The 24,936-nt window shown below is 44.3% G+C and overlaps 1 protein-coding gene across 3 annotated transcripts in view; it reads right to left on the bottom strand.

The window, feature by feature from the left end:
- Positions 1-24,936, bottom strand: part of TRABD2A (TraB domain containing 2A) — a 79,928-nt gene that overhangs the window by 6,700 nt on the left and 48,292 nt on the right. For 2 of the 3 annotated variants that reach the window (XM_069776147.1, XM_069776148.1), the window contains exons 3-5: positions 20,408-20,554; positions 18,053-18,227; positions 3,248-3,338 (exon numbers count right to left, since the gene is read on the bottom strand). In XM_069776147.1, the coding sequence (XP_069632248.1) occupies positions 3,248-3,338; positions 18,053-18,227; positions 20,408-20,554 (413 nt within the window). The remainder of the gene's footprint in view (positions 1-3,247; positions 3,339-18,052; positions 18,228-20,407; positions 20,555-24,936) is intronic. The other variant, XM_069776150.1, reaches the window with a different exon arrangement.

The following is a 24,936-nucleotide window of genomic DNA, read 5'->3' as shown; positions in this document are numbered from 1 at the left end:
CCTTACAGAGTGACCCTCCCCAGTTGTCTCCAGTGTCCTGATTTGTCTCTCTGAAGGTCCTCTGCTTATGGTTTCCTTTTCCCCAATTTCTCTTCACTGTATCTGTTCCTTAATTGTGAAAGTCATAGAGTGGGCACCAGCCCTCCCCTGTAGATTAGTGTGCCCTGCTGCCTGCAGCCTACCCTACCAAACTCACGGCCATACCATGCTGGAGCTCAGCACTGCTATAGGCACAGCCAGGATGATGTCCATCCTGCATGGCCAGCCATTTATTCTGATACCTGCAGCCTCAGAACACTGTTAACAACAGACACTCATATACATAACCTCTTTCACAATACTTTCTGCAGGTAATTCTTCCAGGGTCTGACTAAGCAACCACAGGAAAAGGCACACAATGCAAAAGCACGTCCTTCTTCCCAAGGCCAGTTCCCTCTCCCAGCACAGCAGCTAAGGGAGGAGTCGGGAAGCACCTTAATTACAGCTGTGATTATATGATTAATATTTTGCAATATACATATCCATTCTAAAATCAGGAACAACAGTTAAAGCACAAAATAAAACAGTAGGAGCTTGACTGAATTTGTGGCACTATTTATAAACTGTCCTTTGCACTGACGCACAGTCGGAGCACCTTCTTGTGCCTTCCTTGCTTTGGTGACACCACAAAGGAGTCCTCCTGCCTCCATACTCCACTATGGGCATTCACCCATTCACACTGCAGATGGGCAGGATACCTCAGGCAGCCCTGTCTGCAGGTGAAATTGTGTGACTGCACCCAGCAGTTTGCTCGTTACAGGAAAACATGCATAATGATCCCCTGTCTTTCTGTGTTCCTACACACACATACCTCAGAAGGGACTTTCTGTTTAGCCAGAACACAGGAAGCAGCAGAATGTGCTGCTACTACACAATGTCATGTTGCAGGGAAAGGAGACAATTGCAGACTTCCTCATCCTCTTGTTTTAGGACCGCTCAGCTAACCCCCCCTACTGTATCCAACAGTAAAACAGCCATTTGAGTGCTCTGTCTCAGTTCAACCACTTGTCTTTTCCTCTGTCAATTTTGTCCTGTAAAATAGTCCACAGGTACTGACTGGACTGCATGCAGCACTGCTATCTAGGACAGTAGCTGGATATGGTTCCACATTTACATGGGCTGGACTGCATTTATTGACACAGACTGCCCTGGTATTTGCTCCTAGAATATGCCCAGGATACCAATCAAGTGAAACCCTCCATCCAACCCCCAGGACTCTGACATACTCTTGCCACAGGTCTTTCCCTCACCTCAAATGCTCTTCTCCTTCAGAACTCACATTTTTCTTGAAACTCGTTTCATATTTTTAAATGTTTCCAAGTCATCCAAAAATGGTAGCACCTTTTCTCAAAGAAAACACTGAAGTGCTATCTTCTTTAGCTTCTTCACTCAGCTTTAAAATCAAGACTCCAGGAAAGACATTCTGTCCAGTAGTCCTAATGAAAGGTTTGAGATGCAACCAGTGCCAAACTGAGGGCTTTCAAAGGCACAAGAGTCACTGACTGGACAATGAACTCCCATGATGTGGTCAGAGAACTGGATGTCCAGCTACCCATAGTATCATTGATACCTACCTTCCTGATGGGTGAAGATCTAGCCCTCCTTTCCACAGCTGTCTGCCCTTGGTTTCCTTACAGCTACACCTTTAAAGAGCAGTATCAGATTTTGTTTATTCTCAAGTACATATTAAGCTCTCTTTCATTAAGCTTTAAGAAGCTGCTACGGCTGGTTTTAGGAATCCTTAAGCTAAGAATGTTCTGCAGGGCAGGGGGGGAGGTTGAAATCAACACAAAAATATCAGTGCAGGCATGTTTTTTATTATCCCTGTAAATACGGATACACTGGATTGTCTAGCATGACTCAAGTGTTTACAGGATCATTAAGTCCTATGCTGAAGCACAGGGGGCTTCTCCATGTCAGACTACCTGCCCATTGGTGGCAACAGGGTTAGGGATTGCATTCATGTACTCATGGGGATGAGTCTTGGCTCAGCTTATTTCAGTGCACATATAGTTAATGATGTATGCCCATGTCAAGAATCATAGCAAAAACATGACCTGCCAGAGTTTGAATCTCATGGACTGAAAAAGGCCGCAAAAGTGGTGCAAAGAGAAAGGTGAAGCAACCAATATAGGAGAAAAACATCTGTTATTATTTTGCACCACATCTTTGGAGCCCCTGGCACAGACCAAGACTCTGCACTGTGCCCCCTGCACAGAAGGTCATCATCCTGCCTGCGAGCCCCATATCAGAAATGTGGGGAAGGAGGAACAGAGGTGTAAGCAGTGAGGGACAGCATACCTGGCATAGAGGACAAAAGGGAAACTGTACCATAATTGGGATCAAACCTTTTTTCCACTGTGGTCTTTTAGCAGTGACTGTAAGGAAGAATGGGGATATCTGAGAGACGTAAGAGCACATGTTTGGCAAGAGTCTGGAGAAGAGGGAAACAAGGATTGCAGACCCAAAGCTGGTGGCAAGAAGTCCAGGAAGAGGTGAGTCAAGAGCACATGTAATTCTCGGCAGTGTGGAGGAAGAGATTAGTTGGCATTCTGTAGTTACTGAAACCATAGAGATGGATAAAGGCACCCAGTGAGAGATAAAAAGAGGCAGTAAGGGTATATTCCAAAGAACAGCTGCAAGATGATTCACAACAGCAAGCACTTTGGCTTAAAATTGCTGAAGAGAGCAGGGGACATGAGAGCAATCAGTTATGGGGACAGCTTGCAAAGAGGATGGGTGGACTCTGGGCAGTCAGGTTCCAGGCTGAGAGAGAGTAACCACAAAGAATCAAAAATAGCAGTGTAAAAGAAGGAGACTGTTAAAAGGCAGGGCAGTCAAACACTTAAAAGGAAGGAGGGAGGAGCCTGGAAGCCTATGTGGTATGAGACAGCATCCAGATCTGATGAACCAAGCATGCATACTCTATGGCTGTTAGTTTAAGAGTTAAAAACTTACAGGGGGGAAATACTTATTAAAAAACCCAAAGAACCAAAAAATCACACAAACAAAACACAAAAAAACCAAACCCAAACCAAATCAAATCCTGTTTCCCAACTAGCTCATAGAAGATAAAAGCAAACTGCTGGGGAGGAGAGAGGGATCCCAGCTCAGTGTTAGGTATAGTTCCAGCTGCCACTACCTCTTCATGACTGCTTATAAACCCACCCTCCCAATGGCTGCTCAGCTAGATAAAAGCATGCGTTACTTGTTGATGGCTTGTCCAGCTGGAGTGTGTTCTATCTCGTACCCTTCTCTCCTCAAAACATCAATCACTGTGTTGTTGCCCATGAAGTGACCTGCAGTTGAGAGAAAAATGACATCAGAACTCAACGAGCACAGGGAAAGAGAGGGAAGAACAACAAAGTCCTTCCTCATCACAGGAGGTGTGCCACACTCAGGGCAGGCAGTGCTATATCACTTCCCACCAGCATGCACCAGAAACACAGGATCTCTAACGAATGATTGAACTTTCCCAAGGTCACTTCAATTACCACATTATTCCTTTCTAAAATTAAAATGTGACTGAAATTACTCTGGTCCCACAGGCTGTTGCATTATCAGGCCCCCGTGGCTTTCTTGGGGCAATAAGAGATGAAGCTGGGAGACACCTGTTCAGGAGTAGTACTGAGTCTGCAACTGGTGGTGGTGCAAACCAGGCCAGAATCTGGCCACAGTGTGTACATCATTTTAACATCCTCTGGCATCATAAAGGCACTACCTGAGATGTTGGTCAACATCATTAACAATTTTTAAATGATTAAGAATCATCCAACTGCAGAGAACAGAAAACAGCTCTGAGAGCCAATGACTTAGATCAACCCCTTTCATTCCTTCAGTATAAGCTACCAGGGACATAAGCTCCACTTCAGTCGTGTTGACAAAAGTTTTGGAAGGATTTAGCTAGCTCTGCCCTAATTTTGTGATTTATGTCTCCACTCCATTTTCAGACAGATGTGGTGGCTGGTCAGCCCATAGTTTGGCATCATAGTGAATAAATGACTACTCAAAGGGTGCAGGAGTTATTCCTGAAGGACTATATGATCTGTGCGCTGACTGATTTCCACCATCACTCTAACACCTCATCAGACAAGGCTTCTGAGAAGCAGATGGACAGCAGAGGCCTTGCACAGTCCCTCATAGATCTAGCTTTCTTGAAAACATTTGTTCATTTAACAGCATATGTTAATTAAAATTAGACTTGAGCACATGACTTATTAGTGTGGTCCCTTGCCTCTGTAGATGTAAGCCGTGCTAAAACTGATAAATAACTACAGAAAAACTGTTTTCGGCTAATATTCTTCATAAATACGTGGCAATAAAACCACCAAAATTATTCTAGTAGCCAGGAAAAGCAAGGAGATAGAAAGGGAAGTCCAATGGTAATGAGATTAACAGGGAACTAAACCCAAGAGTTTTTATTATTTTTTCATTCCCAAACGCACTCAATGAATTGGAACACAAAACTCCAGTTTCTTATGCCACAACAGCAAAGGGCTCATGAATTACCGGCTTAAGGCATAACAGTTGGATGGTATCATTTCAGTATAGACATTTATCAAGATGAAGTTTCCCCAGGAGCCTAAGAACACAAACAGATCTAGCTCAAATGAAACTTTTTAACCAAACACTGCAGTGCACACCCATTGGGTACTGTATTTTCTCACCTGCTAACTGGATTTTCCCCCAGGTCCTCAGCCTAACTTCAGAAACAGTAAAGATAATGTACCATTTTGTGGACCTAACCTAATACTGTTGGTGTCTGTTGCTTGCAAAAGGTTCAGCCCCAGGTGCAGTTAACTCAGAATTCCTCATATCAGCAAAAAGACCTGATGCAGCAGGAAACAGGAATGACTGTAATTAAACATTGTAATTGAGTAAAATTAGCCGCTGGAAGGCCAACATTAGGTATATAAGGTGGCAGACCTAGTTGCTCTCTCTCACCTTTAACACAGAGGAGAGGTATGTGCAAAAGAAGGGGAGAGGGGATTCAATCCTCCCCTGCCTCCAAGACAGCAGCGAAAGGGGTGCTTCCAAAGGGTGGTCCACCCCTTGTAAGTGAGAGTGAGGTAGGACAACTTAGACTTTTAGAGAAGTGCCTCTCTATTGATAAGGATAGGGGCAGTGTATGTTGCAAGTTCAGACTAGGCATCCATCTCATGTGGGCAATGTTGGATGAGCCGAGTCCTATCCTCAGCAGTGAAAAGCACTGCCAAGGCTCTGAACTCATATTTTCTTAATCCAAGTCCTTCAGGAAGAAGGGACAAGACATAAAGATAAGCAATCTATAGGGCAATCTACAGTCTTAATAAGTTTAAGAGCTTACAGTCTCACTCATTTCATGAGTGAATAGCTGTGCACATCACACCATCAAATGCACTATACCCCATTGATCTTCAGTTTCCCTTGCTCAGAGCAGTGATTTAGACTGGTATGTAGGAAATTACTGTAGCACATGGTTGAGTCTCATTTCAATCAGTCAACCTGCTCAAGTAAGTTCTTTAAGGTGGGCCTTAATCTTTGGAATTTGATGGAGTGGTAAGAGTATCTTTTATGTCACAGGTACAGGCCTTCACAGGGAGCCTTTGCTCATTGTTGCGAATGCAATGAGTTATGTCTGCATGTGAAAGAAAAATGCTGTGCTAACATTGCACAAAAGAGAACAGACCAAATGAATAGATACGTGTAAAACAGATGCATACAAATACAAACAGGCATGTGATATTAGATTGTTCACAAGATGTGCTCAATCAGGAGCTGCTCAGGCTAGGTACATAAAAGGATTAGGAGATGTTAGTGTTTGCTATCCAAAAGGTGGGCTATGTGTGCTTTGTGAGACTGAGCTGATCTGGGGCCCAAAGGACCTACAGGGCCAACCTGAGCTAAGTGCAAAATGAAAAAAAGACAGAAGTGTGAGGGTTCATGTACAGGACTCCGCCAGAAGCCTCTCTAGGGTCAGCATTTTTGCCTCTTCCCTGGGAACTGTCACAGAAAGAGCTCTGTAGTGTGCGAAAGACCTTATCACCAAAAGCATCTGTAAGAAACACAAGAAAGATTCACTCTACAAGGTTTAAGATCAAGCAGCTATGCTGCAAGGGAGACGTAGCCCAAAGTCACATGACAGGGAGTAGGCCTCTTTCACCTGTTTTCTGTTTTAGCCTAACACACTTGAATGCCCCCCGAAAGAAAAGCCCCGCGCCCTGTCCCATCAGAAAGCCTGCTCTTTTCTTTCTGTACACAGCGCTGCATTATCCTCACACCACTAGGTGAAGAGATGCTTCTGAGAGGTCAATTTACTCTGGCAGGGGGTGGGGAGCCATGAATCTCTATTCTTCTGTGTTCAAGCTCAAAGAGAAACTAAGAAGCTGTTGTGTGCACCAGCTCAGCCATGCACTCTACTGGAGAGTAAATAAGACCCTAGCTTTTAATCTGCACTGAAAGGAGATGGCATGCAGGGACCGCAACAGGCAATATGCTCAAACAACAATGCTGTTTGACTAACGTGCACTTGCAGACCAGTCCACGCACTCCGACATGCATTGAGCACTCCTGACGTTCCTCAGTAACAATACCCAATCTTGCAGAACACAGGCTACTACTATTGCCATGAAATCCATGTCTCCTGCTTGCAGCTTTTACTGCCAGGGCACACAGAAGTGTTTTCATCTAGGCAACTGTGCTAGGAGTGTGGTTTTCAGCAGAAGTTAATGAACCCAAATTTGAGCCATCACAAGGCTGAAAATTTTCTGCATCTAACAAAATGAACAAGGATATACTGCACAACAGAAGTTCTGTTTCTGTTCCTGAATTTTTATTTTTCATATAAAGCAAGATTGTAAGACTGAAGAAAACTTTGTTCCTCTAAATTTCAACAAAATCCACAATTCCAAGCTGATACACAAACTTCCTTGACCTTCTCTTAGAGTCATGTAAAAGGAAACCCCCAAGCCCACATAATTCTTTGTCTGCTGTGTTTTCCTTAGTAGAAAGATGGCACTTCCCATCTGCCCCAGAAACATGCCAGGACCTCACCATCTAAAATATCCAAAGACAATGAATCACTGGACATACATGTAAAGAAACAAAACTGTTAGGAAACCTGATGTGCACTGCTGACCTCCAAGAAGTGGTGAGAACAGCTACAGCACATGATCATAACAGTGCAACCACAAAATGACACAAACTATTCTAGCCACTGGGGACATCATAAAGCAGGATGTTTATCTCTGACTGGGCTGGGAGTGCTCAGATGGGCTTTTGGTGCCAGACACTCCATGGGTCACTGAAACAAATATTTTTCAAGAACATTTTAGAGGTACAGATCTTACAGTTATTTAGAAACTGCCTGGAAATGCCCATGGCAATGATCATCTATTATTATTCTTCTTAGACTGCTTCCAAGAATTACATAGATAAATTCATATAACATACCCCAGAAGGGTGAACAGGACATCTGTAGGTGACTGGATTAGAGTTACTGGCCTGTAGAAAAGGCATGACATGAGGCTGCTACCCATGAACAAAAAAAGAGAAACTTCAGGAAAAATTATCACTTAACCATGAGGCACAAAGGACAGGTCATTCCTCCCTATGTGCTTCCCATGGCAGGGTTCTTCTACCCTTTCAATAATCGAAGTATCCTCCCACAGCAGTCTGTGAGCCAATAAATCCATGGAGAAGGGTTCAAAACTGCCAGTGCTCCCTCAAAGGATGCAAACACAAGCAAAGGAGAATTTCTGATGACCTGGAGAGCAGGGACATACATGGCCCAAGTCAGTCCCAAAGGTATCTGCAGTGAAGAGCTGAAAGTTCAGCATGTGGCAGATGCAACGAATGATCTAGAGAAGGCAGAGTACTGTCTTAAATCATTTCATTGGATGGAAGCCAAACTGCAAAACAGACATCCTACTCCTCCAATCTTTTTGAGACTGCAGACTTTCAAATGTACTCCTTCCTGTGACGACCTGTAAGATGAAATATTAATGAAATATTACTCCATAAACATTGAACTTGAGGTTTTACTCCACTGAGGCCAGGACAAGTGTTTGTCTTCAAAAAACCATGATTTCCTTGAAATCACTTTTTTAGTATAAAATCTTAGTGGATCATACTTCACCACTCTCAAAGGGGGGAAATCTGGTGGGCAGGACTGTGGAACAGTGGCATTCTCTATGCCCAAGAAAATACTTTCACTACACATGGAGAAACTTTAAAAAAGTGCCTCAAACCTGTATTCACTCAGGAGGAAACAAAAAACCTTCCATTTCTTTAAAAGTGATGTGCTTTGCTAATTAACTCACCTATATGGAATTACTAGGATTCATTTTCCACATTTGTTTGTAACAGAATCATGTAAATATGAAATCCTTCTAAAAATAGCTGATGTTGAAGCCCTTGCACAACATGGGAAAAGTTGCCTAATACCACAGAAAAGAAACATATGAAGTTACAATTGGCATTTTTCTTGTGAAAGACAACCAGACACTCCTATCTACTTGGTTCTGTCAAAAACTAGGTCTCTTAAACTTATGATGTGAGTATTTTTGATCCCGGGGATTCCCATTTTTACCTTTGGGCAAAGTCAAACCCCTGATAACTACACAAACTGAAGTTAGAAAAAGGTTTTCCACTGATTATAAGGCCAAATTTATAGCAAAGTTAACATAAGGAAAAAGTTTACAAACCCATATCGTTTATTTTGTAAAAACCAAGTTCAAAGAAACAGCTTCCATTCAGACAGCCTTAGCCACTGGGGCTCCATCTGCACTGGCATTTACTGAGAGTTTTCCACTGTTGAAGGCCTAGGCTCATTAGGCAAGAAGACCCTCATGTAGGTGACTATGCTAGCAGCCAGCGTTATGTGACTAGTAAGGAAAGGAAATAGCAGTGCCATGTCTGAGTTGCAGTATTCACAGCCACCTCTGCTGCTGGACCTGCTCCCATTCCACACCACTACTTCCTTTCCAGAAAAAAAGGTATTAAGGACTTGAAACCCCACTAGCTTAAAACATACCTTACAAGATGAAAGTTTTCCTACTGTAGCTGCCCAATAAAGGTAGCAATGGGTAGACCCCAGCACTGATAAGAAGCTGATGATCACCAGACTGTCAGTACCTAAGCAGAAACAGCACACAGTTGTTTGACCTGGGCAATTTTGACAGTTGAACTAATACATTGGAACAGAGGTTTCTGCCTCTAATGCAGAAATGCAAAGCTTTCCTCACTTCATGTGTCAGAGATGTCAGGAGGAGTGCCCTTCATGTGAACCCTGGGGCTTTGGATGTGGGTGCTGCCTCCACACACCATTATCTATCCCCTTCGGGGGTTGTTGTTCTAATAAACCCTGTCATTAGCATTCTTACTAAGGAAAAGGGTCTCAAAGCTGCTGGGTTGTATCTGGCATTCTCAGATTACAGAGGTACAGGCACACCTTCAGGGACTCAGCCTTTTCTTCCACCCAAAGAGGCTAAAATGATGCTGCATTCCAAAGACAGAAGAAGCAAGCAGGCAATCAGCAAGCCCTTTGTACCCAGGGAGAAGTCAGATGGCCCCAAAAAACTCATTTAATCTGTTTTATCATTATGTTATCTTCCTCCCAGCCTCCCCCCCCCCCCCCCCCCCGCCACTTTTCTCCTCTTCTCGAATCTGACAAGATTCAGCTTCCTGTAGATTTTTCGTTAACTTCCTCATTACACATTTCAAATCCTTTACATAAGGCATACATAAATTTACATTCCCTGTGCACATCCACACCTCCAGTCGCAAATGTGCTGATGGCAGGTTCAAAGTTTCCATGCTGGGTTCTGAATTCCCACTGAATTTCAAGGGCAAATTGATACCCATTTACTTGGGCAACTTTCATATTCCCATGGCAGGTTTTTGTTTGGTTTTGTTTTACAGGTGTAACACCTACACAAGATGCACAAAGACATCCTAGGCGTAGCACTGTTGATTATTTTTACCAGTGTTTACTGGTGACAGGTCCTTTCTCCAATCTTTTCTTTACCAGAGACAATAAATCTTGTTCCTCTTGCATAATTTCCATCCAAAAAATGCCAGATGGAACAGCAAATTTCAAGACGTAACAGTGAACAGCTCTATATGGAAAAAAACATCACCTAACATCATTCAGGACACAGACTCAGCACAATTCCAGTTTCCCCTGGAAATCGGTGGGGGTTTTTTGTTGTTTGTTGGGGGTTTTTTGCTTTTTATGACATAAGGGGCAAGGGAAAAGGCATCAGACTTGCCTGTGAGTCCAATGCACTTGGCACCCAAGGCTGACACATAACTGACCAATCCCCCACATCCCAAGGACTACCTCAAAACCTAGAGAAGTTGGAGGAAGCCATTTGGTGGACTATGGCAGACTCTGGGGTAACCATAAGTCGTAGCATGTTCTCTCTTTTCCTTAGTCCAGGTGGCTAAGATTAAAGTTTACACACCCATCTTAGCTCAGATGGGGTCAATTACACTTCTACAACGATGTCCAAATCCTTCTTCTGCATGTTTTTTTGATCACACATCAACCATCCAAGAGTTAATTTTAGTTTAGCAGCTATCAGTGTGTTACTGATTTGTTATTAGTTAGAATTAATTTTAATAGGAATATGGAACTATAAGAAATATTTTAACAAAATTATATATTGAATTCTATATATTTAACCAACAACTAACAGCTGCTGTGAAATCCCCTGTGTAGCCCTGTACCAAGGCCGGAGCAATTGGTTAAAATCATCTAGTAGGAACATTTAGAACTTAGATAACAGATGTCAGAATTTCAAATTAATAGGAACTTAGGAACTTAAGAAAATGTATTATGTGTAACTATAAGAATTCGAGTATTGTCTGAAATCAGTTAACCACGGAAGCTTTGGTAAAGATTTACTTTGATCTAATTAACGAGAATTCCAGTCAGTAGAGTTAAGTGAGATTAACCAATGATTGTTTTAGTATAAGAATATTGATAAGGTGGTGTGACTGAGGGCCAATCACTAGAAATATTAAATTCAAGAATTAACATTGAATGTACTTTATGTAAATCTAATACATGATGGCGAAAATCGTACTGCGCAGAATCACATGAAAGGTCAACTATCGGACAAAGTGAGGAAGACTATGGAAGACCACCAGAGGGCTTCTGAAGACCACCAGAGACCTTCACTGCGCCTGCGTAAAGGACATTTACATATGTTAAGAACTTCCCAGAAATCTAATGAATATGCATAACATTTCTCAGAAATCTAATGAATATGTATGAGTAAGTTTAATATAAGGTGTATGATTTTGGTGTTCAGGTGTGCGTGGTTCGTGAGAGGACTCGCCCGCGCACCTGGCCGTTAATAAAGAAGTGTCTGCTTATCTACACTACATTGGTGTTGATAAGTTCTTTATTCCGAGTTTTTCAGTAACAAGTGGACTCAGCTGCTGGGAGGAAGACAACTGAGATCTGGAGCTCTTAGCTGGATTGCTAATTTAGATATTGGTTCATCAGTCTGTTCATAACAATTCTTCTTTCTGGGAGGTCTTGTTGGGGGCAGGGGAGTAAAGTGGGAAAAAAACAGCCAGTCCCTGGAAGTTTGAATCCATACAGTCTGAGTAATTAATGCTAAAGAAACACATTCATTATTTCCTTTAGTCATTAGAAGACATGGTAGCTGAATAATTTTTCACCATCAACCTTCTTTTCTTAGTGTTAATGGTGGCTGGCCAACATCCACTATACTTTAAAGCCTCAGCCTTTTCAGCAGCAGCAAAGAAAAAAGAGCTCTGAGAGAAAAAGGAATTTGCCAGTGTTTACAAGATTAAGAGGACCAACTTCTGAAGTTGTCACATCAGTCAGCATCTCTCAGTGAAGTCAGTCATTTCATCCAAAGGGATATAAGGCATCTTAGATCCTTCTGTACTTCTTATTCATGAGTTGGCACTTCTGGAGTTTCTCAGCTGTTCAAAGAGGCAGCAGAGACTGGAGGGAATTTAAAGTGGCTCCTAGAAACTCTGGCTTCACCTGAGGCCTTGCCTCTCATAATGAAGTCAGGATCTCATGCCACTAAGTATGCTTCTTCCTGCGTGAAAAAAAAAACCCACTCTTTTTTTATCTCTTATTCTTTAGCCCACTCAACAGAAACCGTAAGTAAGCTAAAGCAAACAAGCCATGCTCATCCTGAAGTGACTATGCAGAAGGAAGGCCCATCTAGAGTTGAATCTGGTGAGAACCATCAAGGGGAAAAAGAAGTGCTTCTCCAGATATCTCAGCAGTAAAATGTAGACTAGACAAATGTCATCTCAGTGCTGAAGGGGGCAGGAGACCTGATGACAAAGAATATTGAAAAGGCCATTGTCACTTTCTTTACTGGTAAAACCAGCTTCAGGAATCTCAGGTTCCTATGACTAGAGGGTAAGCCCAGGGCAAAGAATGTTCACCCTGGGTGGAGAAGGATCAGGTTAAGGAACATTCAAACAGACCAGACAGGTATAAGTCCCGATACCATACACCCAGAGCAACTGTGAGAGCTTGCCAGTGTCAGTGCAAGACCACTGTCGATTATCTTTAAAACGTTGTGGCAATTAGGGAAGGTCCCTGAGGACTGGAAGAAAGCAAGTATCACTCCTATCTTCAGGAAGGGCAAGAAGATGGATCTGGGAAACTACAAACTGGTCTGCCACACCTCTATTCCTGGGGAATGTGATGGAGCAAAATAACCTGCAAACCCTTTCCAAATGTGTTAGGGATAAGTGGATGATTGACAGTGGTCAGTGTGGATTTATGATGAGAGAATCTTGGCTCACAAAGTTCAGCAAACCAAATCCAACACCTGGGCAGGAATAGCTCCAAGCACCAGGATAGGCTGGGCACCAACTGGCTGAAGAGCAGTTCGGCATAAAAGGATGTGGTGTCCTGGTGGTCATCAAGTTGACCTTGAGCCAGCAACGTGCCCTTGTGGCAAAGATGGCCAATGGCCTCCTGGGCTGTGTTAGGAAGACCATTGCCAACAGATTGAGGGAGGTGATCCTTCCCTGTTTCTCAGCCCTGGTGACATACATCTGGGTTCAGTGTCTAGCTCTGGGCTCTCCAGTTCAAAAGAGATGTAGACATACTGGAGAGAGTCCAGCAAAGGGCCACAAAGATGATGAACAATTAAAGCATCTGCCATATGAGGAGAGGCTGAGATCTGGGACTATTCAGCCTGAAGAAGACAAGGCTGAGGGGCAGTATAATTGATGTACAAATACCTGATAGGAGGTTGTAAAATAGATAGAGCAAAACTTTTCTCAGTGGTGCCCCATGAAAGGACAAGGGGCAATGAACACAAATTGATATACAGGAAATCCCACTTAAACTTAAGAAAAAGCTTCTTTACTGTGAGAGTGGTTAAACACTAGAATAGCTTGCCCAGAGAGGTTCTGGAGTCTCCATCCTTGCAGATAGTCATAACCTGACCAGACTCAGTCCTAGAAAAACTGCTCTATATGATCCTGCTCTAAGCAGGGGGGCAGACCAGATGATCTCCAGAGGTGCCTGTCAGCCTCAACTATCCTGTGATTCTGTGAAGGTGAAGGTTTAGCCAGCAGGCAGCACTCTTGTAAGACCTGTACAAGTGGCAAAACTCTCCACCGCACAGTAGGACAATGCAGCCTTTTCCACGTCAATGTGCACCTCTCAAACAAAGCAGAAACCTATAGTGTTTTCTAGCTGGCTGCCTATGGAATCACATGCCCCATCACTTACTTTGGCTTAGCATTCAGATCCCGAATGCTCCACTTACATTTCAGAGAAATTAAAAATGTATATAGAAGGAACACTGCTTGTGAAAGATTATAGCTGGCTTTGCTTCACAAGTTCTCCACTAGCAACAGGAAGTAGGCCTGGCTTGTAACTCTAGTGCTGCCATACAAAAAGGCCTGTCCACAATTAAGATAAAATCCTTGCTGAACCTAGTGGAATGCTGCTGGCATAACTACATCTCTCTTCCCATACTTTCCTCTAATTCCCTCAAACAGACTTATTTTGGCTTGAAACTTTCCATGTTTGCACTTTGGCCAGAAGCAAAGCTTTTGGGATAGTTTCAGCAAAATCTGTTATTTTTTAGCTCTCCACTTTTGTGCAAGCTTAAATTACTTCCAAACAAAAATAGTTCCAGAAGTGAGCTCTGACTGAGAAACATTTTCAACAGAATATAGGGGGAGTTTGTCTGATCTGTTAAAATGTAGTAAAAGCATAAAATACGCTGGATCTAATGATCAAATCTATTACAGTCCAAATTACAACATGTAATTCCATGTAAGAAATCAACATATATAGCCATGCAGCTGTATTAAGACCTGGAAAGAGATAGGTGCTTTTTTTGCACAATGTATTACACATCTCTAAACCACATCAATCCACTTGGAATATAAAATAAATCATCAATCTTTTCTGATTTTCCCCCATTTAAAATAAAACTACAAAGAGTAGTTTAAAAAACTAGAGGGGGTATTTGTAATACTGCATCACCCACAAACCATGACCTTGTTTGGATATTACTGATGATAAAAGTGTTTTTTCAATGGTGTTTGGTTAATGGAAAAAATTGAACTTCCCTTACAAAAAGCCTAGCCCTTTTAAAAATAAAAACACAAGGTGAAAAAATCTGGAAAGAAACAATTAAAAGTCTTTTCTCCCTTCTAACACGGACACCCCTTGATATCATACTACTATTTTAACACAACCTTGTCCTGCAGTTTATCAGCCACTGCTGGGAGATACTTTTTTCAATGGTGGCCAGAAGAGGGAAATACACAATGCAGTGATGATTCAGTTGCACTCCTATAGCCTTTCTTTTTCTCTTCCTCTACAGCTCATTCTAACCTGTCTTGTGCGAGCACTTTCCTGGGACCCTTTTCCAGTAATTAACAACAGTACAGTAGTCAAGCAATGCTCAAAACTGAACACAAGACATTTGTTCATCTTCACTGCTTGGTGGCATAAAAATAAATCTTCCACATAATTATCTGTCGCATACAGAAATCTGGATAAGCAAAAGGCTAAATAAGCTTGCTGGAAAACAATAAAAGCCTGCATTCATATTTGTAATGTGCACTCATTAAAACCTCAGAACTGTGTAGAAATTGATCTGTTTTCTCCATTATATCCTGTGATTTTACTTCTCATTTAGACAATTAATATGAAACAAATTGTGTTGGTTTTGGCTGGGATAGAGTTAATTTTCTTGCTAGTAGCTAGTATGGGACTATGTTTTGGACATGTGCTGAAAATAGTGTTGATAATGCCAAGATGTTTTCGTTTCTGCTGAGCAGTGCTTACACAGAGTCAAGGCCTTTTCTTCTTCTCACACCACCCCACCAGCAAGTAGGCTGGGGGTACACAAGAAGTTGGGAGTGGACACAGCTGGGACCGCTGACCCCAACTGACCAAATGGATATTCCATACCATAAGACATCATGCTCAGCAATAAAAAGCTAGGGGAAAAAGAAAGAAGGGGGGATGTTCAGAGTGATGGCATTTGTCTTCCCAAGTAACTGTTATGCATGATGGAGCCCTGCTTTCCTGGAGATGGCTGAACACCTGCCTGCCAATGGGAAGTGGTGAATGAGTTCGTTGTTTTCCTTTGCTTGCGTGCACAGCTTTTGCTTTACCTATTATCTCAGCCACAAGTTTTATCACTTTTACCCTTCTGATTCTCTCCCCCATCCCACTGTGAGGGAGGTGAGTGAGCGGCTGCATGGTGCTTAATTGCTGGCTGGGGTTAAACCATGACACAAATAAAAAGAAACCCCCATGCAGTCAAACAAGGGAATAATGAGGAATTGTGCTGCTAGAAGTGGGAGGCTGGCACTGCTATTTATTTTGAGCACAGCTATTTGCAAGAGCAGATGAGAACAGAGGTTGGACTGGTATCAAAGCCAGAGTGTAATTAGAGAGATTTTCGAAGTCGATCTTGAATCCCCAGAGAAGACAGGGAACCTGTCTGGATTCAAAAGTATGATGGAAAAGAAGGAGAAGAGCACGCCTGGTGCTTGGAGATCAAGCCATGTGCACAGAAGCCACAGATCAAGGGTATTCATACAGGCCCAAGGCTCCAGGCAATTCTGCAGTGCAACACTGTTGGGAGAATCCTAACCCTGCTCTACTGGAAGAGGCAATTAGGAGACAAAGAAGGGGGCAACTAGGAAAAGGACAATAATAAGAAGGAGGAAAACAAGAATCCAGAAAACCTGGGAAGGATTTCAGTACTGTCATGAAGGTTGAGAACAAGAGAGATTGTGAAGGGCAGGGATCTCTCCTGCTCCTGCAGTGATTCTGGGCTCTGGGACAGAGCTGTGCACACTAATGACAATGAAGACAGTGTGGGGCAGAAAAGTGGGAAGAGAAGAAAATTGATGGGAGAGGAGACAAATGACACAAAAGCATTTTAAACACATGTGATTTGTCCAATGCAGCTGTCCAATGGGATGCAGGGTGTGTGCACAAGGAGGAGAAGAGGCTCTCCTCTCTCAAAGGATCCTGCTCCTGGGACAGGGCAGACTCAAAGTGACACTTGCACCTGCATCTGTCCATTTGCGTGGGCTGCTCATCACTCAGTTGTGACCCAGTTACTGGAGCCCCAACATCTGTGACTAGCCTCCTGACGGAAGACTAGCTACCTGCAACTGACGCAGCTGGCACTGAGGACTCACATATGCACTGGTCAGGAACATCAGTCCGGCAGGGACAAGGGTGATCAGAACAACAACAGCAGTGGAGTACAGCAAAGCCCTGATCTTAGCTTAGAGACAGACAGACAGGACCAGTATCTACATAACCTACACTGGCTTCACTGTCCTTCATGACAGGGAGTTGCACAGAGCAGTGATACTGCAGGAAGATAACACCTTACAATCTTCTCACATGCCTGAACAGACATTATCAGCCACCTTTCATTACCTTTCTGCCCTCACACACAGGACCCTTGTTATGATAAGTTTGTAACCACAACTCCCTGCTGCAAGTGAGGAGATTCTCACAGACTTCGAATACCAATGCTTTTAGAGTTTAAGTAAATATTTTCCTTGCCTTGACTAGATCTTCCATCATCACTAAAGCAGTAACCACTGAGACTGGAAAACATCACATGGATCCTGACACCAGTTTCAGCTCTCCCCCTTCCCAAGGCCCATATGGTTTATGGTGGTGGGGATGCAATACTTCTCTGGGAATCAACACCTGTCTTTTCAAACACCAGTCCTCACTTATTCCTTTCCCTGGAGCTAGAACAAAGGATGGGAGTCATGGCAAACCAATCCTGTTTACATCCTTGATCCAGCTCTAGTCTGAAGTGTGGGTGTTAACCTCACTGAGTTTGATGAGCTGCTTGATGTGCCTATAGATTCCTGCTGGCTACTGAGGGGCAGAAAATGGAGTAGGTTTTCCCCAGCTGGGCCCAATACTCTGCTCTAAAATAGTGGCAGACACAATTTCCTAGTGGTTGTGGAAGCACAGTGAAAGAGGGAAGGTGCTGCAACAGGAATAGAAAGGTGAAAGTGTGCCTTCCTCTCCCTTTGCATTTATTGAACCCCTTAGATTCACACAATTTGGCATATTATTCTTTTGGATGCGTTCTTGAAAGGTTTATTCAAGCACTGGTGCAACCTGTGACTTGCTACGTTTCATCTCAGCTCCCTATTTCTCCCATCTTTCTGTCTTGGTTGGCCACACCACAAACACGTATGTCTAAGAACTGTGCCTTTTGTGTATGCACTGTAGTTGGTTCAGTATCTTTGGCTATGCATATAACAAATAAGTCTGTAACTAATAAATATTGCAATCAATGCATACACTGTGAGCTTTTTGCATACTGAAGAAAAACAGTCTCGTACACTGAAAAAGTCTTCCTACATGAGGGCAAAGCTGTGTTCTGTGTCCACCATGGTAAAAAGTTTAAAGAAGAGGCAGTACTGAGGCAAACATTTGTAAAAAGCTTCTAATGGCCATGGGAAGAATGTGTTCAGGTTGTAGAACACCTCAATCACATACCAGCTCCAAATGCAAAGAAGAAACTCTTGTCTGGGTACTCTTCCAGCAGGTCCTTCACCCTCCTGCCCATTCGCTCATTTCGCTTGTAGATGAGCTCCTGACGGAAGTAGCTGTCTATCTCTTGGGCAGTAATGCGTTCATGGGCTGGAAGTGTAGCATTAATGAAATTTGGGACCTAAGGTAGGAAAAAAAAATGTCTTCATGAAAGGGGCATTTATTTCACAGGCAGCCATCATGCACAGGCATTTTGCTCCATCACTGAATGTGGCAATTGCCTTTGCCCCTCAAGGCACATCCAGTATGACAAAACCCAAAGAAAGCTAAAAAATTACTCAGCAAACTTCAAATATGCATAGTGCTTCTTTCCTCTCAACATATAATTCATAAGCCAGCCAGCTGAATTTTTTTTGGTGCAAAGTCAACAAATACTCTGTTTGCCACATGGTAGATCCCAAATCCTGATTGCTCAGCTGAAGAAAGTAAATGTTTGTCCCTGGCTATCTTTAGCTACATACGTCTTCCATAAGTTGCGATAGGTATGACATAACTATAATGATAATTGCACTCTTCTAAGAGAGTTTGACACAGGCTGTCAAAGAATAACTGCAATTTGAACTAGTTAACAAAAACTTCCCCAAAGTTTCCAGAAGAAAGAGGGCCAGATTTTGTCACGACAGAAAGTATTACCACCTCCAATTCCCCTGTCCGCAAAGTATCTTTTAAAATACTGGCTTCCTCCCCTGGGGCGCCCAGGACAGCTGTGGCTGCACGTTACCCTAAGCTCTTGCTACTGGAAGGAAACGTGAGTCTGGAGTTGCAGCCATCCTGGTTTCTTGACAAGTATCTTTGGGCATTGCAGCTATGGGGACTGCTAAGGAAAGGGCCTACAAGCAGTGGTTTCTGGGGAGCAGAGCCACTACACCAAGTGCTTTCCCTTGCAAGGCTGCAGCAGCTGAAGAGGCTCTGGAGCCACTCAGAAACTATTACTGCCTGTTTCCAAAGCGTTCTTAGCCCACAGTGGGTCATCTACTGGGCAAGTATGGGGTCAAATATAATTTACAGAGAAGCTCTGCTTAAAAACATAAGCTGATAGTGTTGCAGACTATTACTACTCAGCTCTGTTGTGAGGGAGAGCACTCTGCAGTGGAGTTCCTCATGTGAGTAAAGGGCAGTTGCTCCCTCAGAGACATGCAAGTCTCAGCAAGAGCTGCTCTCTCCAAGGACCTTAAAGCAATGCCAGCTGTCTGCAGTCTGTAACACCTCAGCAGAATAGTGATGCAGCATCTGTATGCTCTTATAGTGCTGGCGTCTTTTGAGAAGCCCTTTGAAATCTACAAATGAAGTGCACTGTGTAGGAGCTAAGCAGTGTTAATGACCAGGTTGCCTGCATGTGCAGGCTGAGGGGTGTGCAGGACGGGAAGGTAACAACACGCACGCAAAGCTCAGTGCCGAAGAAGCAAGGGTTAGTACAACAGTATTCCCAGCTCTGCAGCACTGCACCATATATATCAAAAGGCCATAGGAAAATGGTTATTCAGCAGGGAAAGCTCAGGTACCAACACCCACTTGTTAGGCTTTAGCCTCACAGTGCTGATGTTTTCATTGATGTGCATGAATTGCCAGGCAGTACCCCACGGACAAGAATAGAGAGGCCTGATGTCTCAGTCTGAGGTTAGCTAATCTAACAGCCCAAACAGGCCAAATTGGTCCCTGCTGGGCATTTTCCGTGGTTTAAAGATCAGAGCATTGCATTCCGCTGTGCTGCTTAGGAAACCATCTCCATAAACCAAGTCTGTGAGGCCTCAGAAGGTTTTCTTTTCCTTAACATTCAGTCTAAATCTATCTTTTCTTTGTTTCACTCAATTTCTCTTCTTTAGGCCTTGACCACAGTACACAATCATAGTGATAGGGGAGATTAAAAAGCTTGCAACTTGCCCAGCCTTACACAAGCGTCCAAGTCACGAGTGCATTTCTCTGTCACTACTTGGACAAAAGAGCCTGCTGCTGCTCTCTGTTGGTGCTAAGGTCACTCATACCTAAGCTAGCGTAATTCCACAGGATCCTTAAGAAAATAAAGGATTAAGTCATAGAGCTTTGACGCTAAAGCAAACACGGCACTCGACCAAAAGCAAAAGCCGGGTGTGCCTTTGCTGCTTGCATGCAGCAAGGCAGGGGTAAGGTGGTGCAGACTCCTGGGACAGGAGGCGCAGGAAAGCAGATGCACCAGAAAGCCAGCAACGTGCCCTTGGCCCTCACCTGCAAAGGGCCTACCTGAGGAGAGACAAGTGTGAGTGAGACAGGGATTAGCGCTACAGGGACATGTGCGTAGTAAAGGGCTGCAGTGGCAAGACTCACTTGAGAAGTGTCATGGTTGAAGATGATGGAGCTGAGGTCCCCACAGTTGTAATGCTTGATAAGGTCTTCTGTCGTATAGGGGATCTGGAAACTGCCTGCTCGGAGGCTCTCCTGCTGGAAGAGAGTCTGATTCAAAGCAAAGACCACCTGAGGGAGGGGGAGAGGGAGGAAAAGACAGAGTTCCTGGTGAGTTCTCGTCTCGCCCCTTGAGAAGGTCACAGACAAATAATTGCCTGCCAAGGGCTCTCTGAAGCTGCTCCCGCTCCAAGCACGCCAGTCCACATGTTGCCAACCCGCGCCTCTGCCAGGTCTGCAGATACTCACACCTCAGGTCCCACGGGCCTGCTCATAGGGAACTGACTCACCACACGTAACTCCAGGAGGTTTTGCCCCTGATGTGATTAATACAGAAGATACAAAGGGGCAGACTGAAACAGGGGCAATCTTGCTCCCCTAGACGACAGTTTGCCTGACCACCACAGAGCCATAGGGCCTGACGGGCTCCTATCCCCACAGCTCCTCAGCCACCTACCTAACTAAATTAAGCACGGCTTATTTTGCCCTTTCTTCCTCACCCACAAAGAATATTAATGCTGTCATCTCCTGCTTTGTGTCTCCTTCTCCCACACACCCAGCTAATTTCAGGCAGGAATGGCTCCCTGGAGCAGGACAGGGAAGCATGGCAGCTGCCAGGGGAGATAGGCAGCCACCCTCCCTGCAGGGGAAGTCTGAGGGCAGCAGCCCCGCAGCTGCCCAGCACTCTCCCCTACTGACCGCCTCCGCAGGCACAGGGGCTGCCACTGCCCGTGCCTCCTCTCCTCCTCGACCTTCACCTGGGAATGCAAACAGTCCCATTCCTTTTGCCTCAAGCTGAACCAGTGTGGCTGCCACAGCTCCTACCCCCAGGGAGCCTCTCCCTTGACCAGAAAGGAAGAAGATCAGCAGAGGTGTCCTCCAGGTGTTGCTGCTTCCCCACCTCAAGCACAGCATGGCTCTCCAGGGTGGCGGCCTCAGGACCTGACCCAGAGAGAGCTGCAGCTCCAGCTGCCTCCTGCCTGGGGCAATGAACACCCACCCCATGAGGATGACTGCCACTTAAAAGGCACAGGAAAGCCATTTGGAGCAACAGTTGACAGGGGCCTCTGGAGCCAAACAGACAATGCAGCACCTCTGTACCTCTCCCTCACCGCTCCAGCAGCTGCAGCAGGCAGCCACCAAGCCCCAGAAAGGCAGGCAGCTAAGGAAGCAATTGGGGCAAAATCCCCCCAGGCTGAGCATGGGATGCAGTGGGCACGCTGGTGGGGCATGGAGCTGGCTACTCGCCTGTGCAGACAGCAGCTCTCAGTCAGCATGTGGCAAGTAAATCACTACCATCTCTCCTGAACACACACTCAAGCTACCACTGGTTTGCACAGCAAGACTAGACAACTGCAACATGCCTTCCTAGTACCTACTGGCTTGGGTTTTTTATTTCTAAAAGCAGTAAGCCATGAGATATTGCTGAGGTCTTGAAACACATTTCAAAAGTTACTCCAGGGAGGGTTATTTTCCAAGCTCTAGTGACTCTGGAGCCTGATGAGGGCTCTGTGTAATTAACTCCTCCTGGATATTTGCCTTGAACACCATTAAAAGCACTCTGGAACTGGAGGTATTCACCAACACCATGAAACTCACACATGAATAAGCATACTCTTAATGTACAGAGATTATGTGAACCAAATCTTGGGATTACACGACAGGGCAGATGTGGGAACAAACAGGTGCAATGTGCCGTCCTCCAGCACACCAATCTGTCTCCTGCTGAAAGGTGCAGGTCCCACTAAACTTGAAATCACACCGTCCCCACTACAGCTAGAGCTACCTGTCTGGATCCAGACCACTGTGTATTTAACCAAATATGAAAGCACATAACTTAGCATTAGTTTTGGAAGGGTGTTTATGAATAGAAACATTCACTGCCATCTCATGTTTTTTTAAAAGGGCAAGAATTCACTTTGTTGGTACTAACTACACCGGATTAGAAGAATACCTTCAGGTAGACACTCAGGACAGTTACATCAAACTAACCAATGGCCATCTTGCAAAGGAACTCTGTTTAATTTGGAAGTAAATTGAACAAAAACAAATTGAAACTACTTTATGTCTGAACAAAAGTTTGCATGCAGGCTGGGGTTTATTGCACTCCAAAGCCATTGTTTTCCATTTGTTTGGCTTCACTTCCGACACAGAGAAGCACTAATGGATGTTAACGACCCGACAAGATTCACTGAGAGACAAGCCAAATCCATGCTGAAAATGTGGGATTTCTACTGCCAGGACTGATAGGTTATGCCAGGAAATTCTCGTATGTACAATCAATCCAGTCAAAAGCACTTCCATGGGAATGGATTATTTTGTAAGTTGACTACCATATCGGCATCCACTTGGACAATTTACCATTACAGCAATATGGCCCTTTCTAGACTCTGCAGCCTCTGAAACAATGACCAGCAGTCCCTGTCCACAGAGCAGGAATAAGACTTGCGATGGTCTCCTGAGCTGGTCAGGTAGCTCTGACTCAATGTAGAATAAACACATAAAAGAGGCTTTGCAATTTTTACCATTTGATTTTCATCCAAAGACAAACCAGCGGAGGGTAACCGGCTTCTGTGGAGAAAACACCAGCCTGCTGGGTGAGACGTGTTAACAAAGCACATCTTCCTCTTTCTGCTGTACTCCCACAGCCTGCACTCCTGCTGTCACTTGCTCTGCATGCTACCCTCTACTCCATGCACATCTCTTCCCTCCTCCCTTGCTTCAGGTGAAACAGATCCAGTCTCTCCTCCAAACAGATTCTGGCCTGGACCATAGCAGCAGGGTCAAGCCACACAGGCATCTTCCTTCCTTGTGCCCACCCACTGGCCATGAGAAACTAGCACACAGTAAACTGCAAACAGCTAAATAAATCTATCTCAAGAGCATGGTTTAAAACCACAATGACTACCTGCATTTATGGAGGATTACCACACATGTTTACACAGAAATACAGGCAACTCACGCCCTGCCCCCTCATATCTTTAACCTCACTGCTGGCATGACACAAAGCTGTCCCCATGAGGAAGCTTTAGCAGCTGTCTGGTCTTTGCTGAGAGTACATCTTTCTGGTGTGGAGGTGGGAGAATTGATATGGGACATGTGAAGAAATCTCAGGATGGCAGCAGCTGAAGGACTTGCCTGCCCAGCTGTGGAAGCACAAGACCTTTCACAATGAGGTGGTTCATGTTTCACTGCAAAAAACAGTCTGCAGGTTCACTGCCCAAGACTCATATACCCCATCCCAACCACAGCTGCCTGGGGACGGAGCATCCAGCAGGCTGCCATGGACCCCATAGCCCAGACAGTGGGCACTGCATGGGCTGTTTTCTTTTGGCACGGACTACAGAGGGCTGTTCCCTGCCAGGTCAGACTTCCCCATGAGCAATGTCTTTCCCGATTTGGATCTAGACCTGCACCCTATCACTGTGCATAGCACCTGAGAGAGAAGTCACACAAGAACCACCTGAAGCCCACCCAGAGAGGAGACTTTCACCTTGGCATTGTGAGTGACAGAAGTTTTCTCAGCTCCTTTGATAACAGCAGCAGCAGCTCAAGTCTCTTTGCACCATTCTCAACCACAGCCGAAGCACTGGGAGCAAGAAAAGTCAAGATATGACAAATGGGCAGAAATCAAAAAAGCATCAATGACCTTGACGATTAGCGCTCTCTAATGAGTTACAGTAACTCATGTTATTGGGCTTTGCACAGCTGGAGGGCAGGAGATGCTGTTGCCAAAAATACTCTCCACATCAGCTGGTCTGAACAGAATGGTGGCATCTGCTGGAAGGGGATCATGGCACACCTAATGAACAACTACACAGCATTATGATTTGGCATCGATGTGCGTGTAGAGCCTGTCAAACGAACATGATAGCTTCTCTCCATTTCTGTATCTCTTGTACGTTCTTAGGGGAACTGTAACTCCCCAGCAGAAACAGAAGGGGTGTGGGGGTAAAAAGCTGTTTGCAGTACCAGGTGTTGCCTAAAGCTATGCCCTGGTAAGAAGGTTATCTTCAGTAAATAGTAATGGATAAACACTGTCAGGATCTCAAGAGCAGGATGACTCCTGAACCTACTGTTCTTAAAGGATTTCATTTGCTGAGGTGGGTCTTGCTCAGAGGTTGATAACTTATCTGTCATTATTTCTCAAAGAAAACATTAGACTAGGTGCAAAGTGATATTTAAGAAAGACCACAGCCATCAGACTCTGCAGACTGGATCCCAGTCTTGTTTACCAGATGTGAAAAGCTGAAGAAAGTCGACAGAGCATGAGAAGCAGGGACCAGATCAGCAGTTAATCTGCAGCTGCTATATTTGCTTGGCACTAATACTGCTTGCCTTCCTAGCTCCCCATTCAGTCCTGCAGTCCTTTCGTTTCTAGTAAGTCCATGGAGTTAAGAAGATCACAGAAAAGAAGGAAGGGTTGATGAGAAATTATCAGTTTTGCTTAGAAA

This window comes from Haliaeetus albicilla, chromosome Z (assembly GCF_947461875.1).
Source record: "Haliaeetus albicilla chromosome Z, bHalAlb1.1, whole genome shotgun sequence".
Lineage (NCBI taxonomy): Eukaryota > Metazoa > Chordata > Aves > Accipitriformes > Accipitridae > Haliaeetus > Haliaeetus albicilla.
Note: the sequence above shows the minus strand (reverse complement) of the source record. Positions and strands in the feature narration are given on the sequence as shown.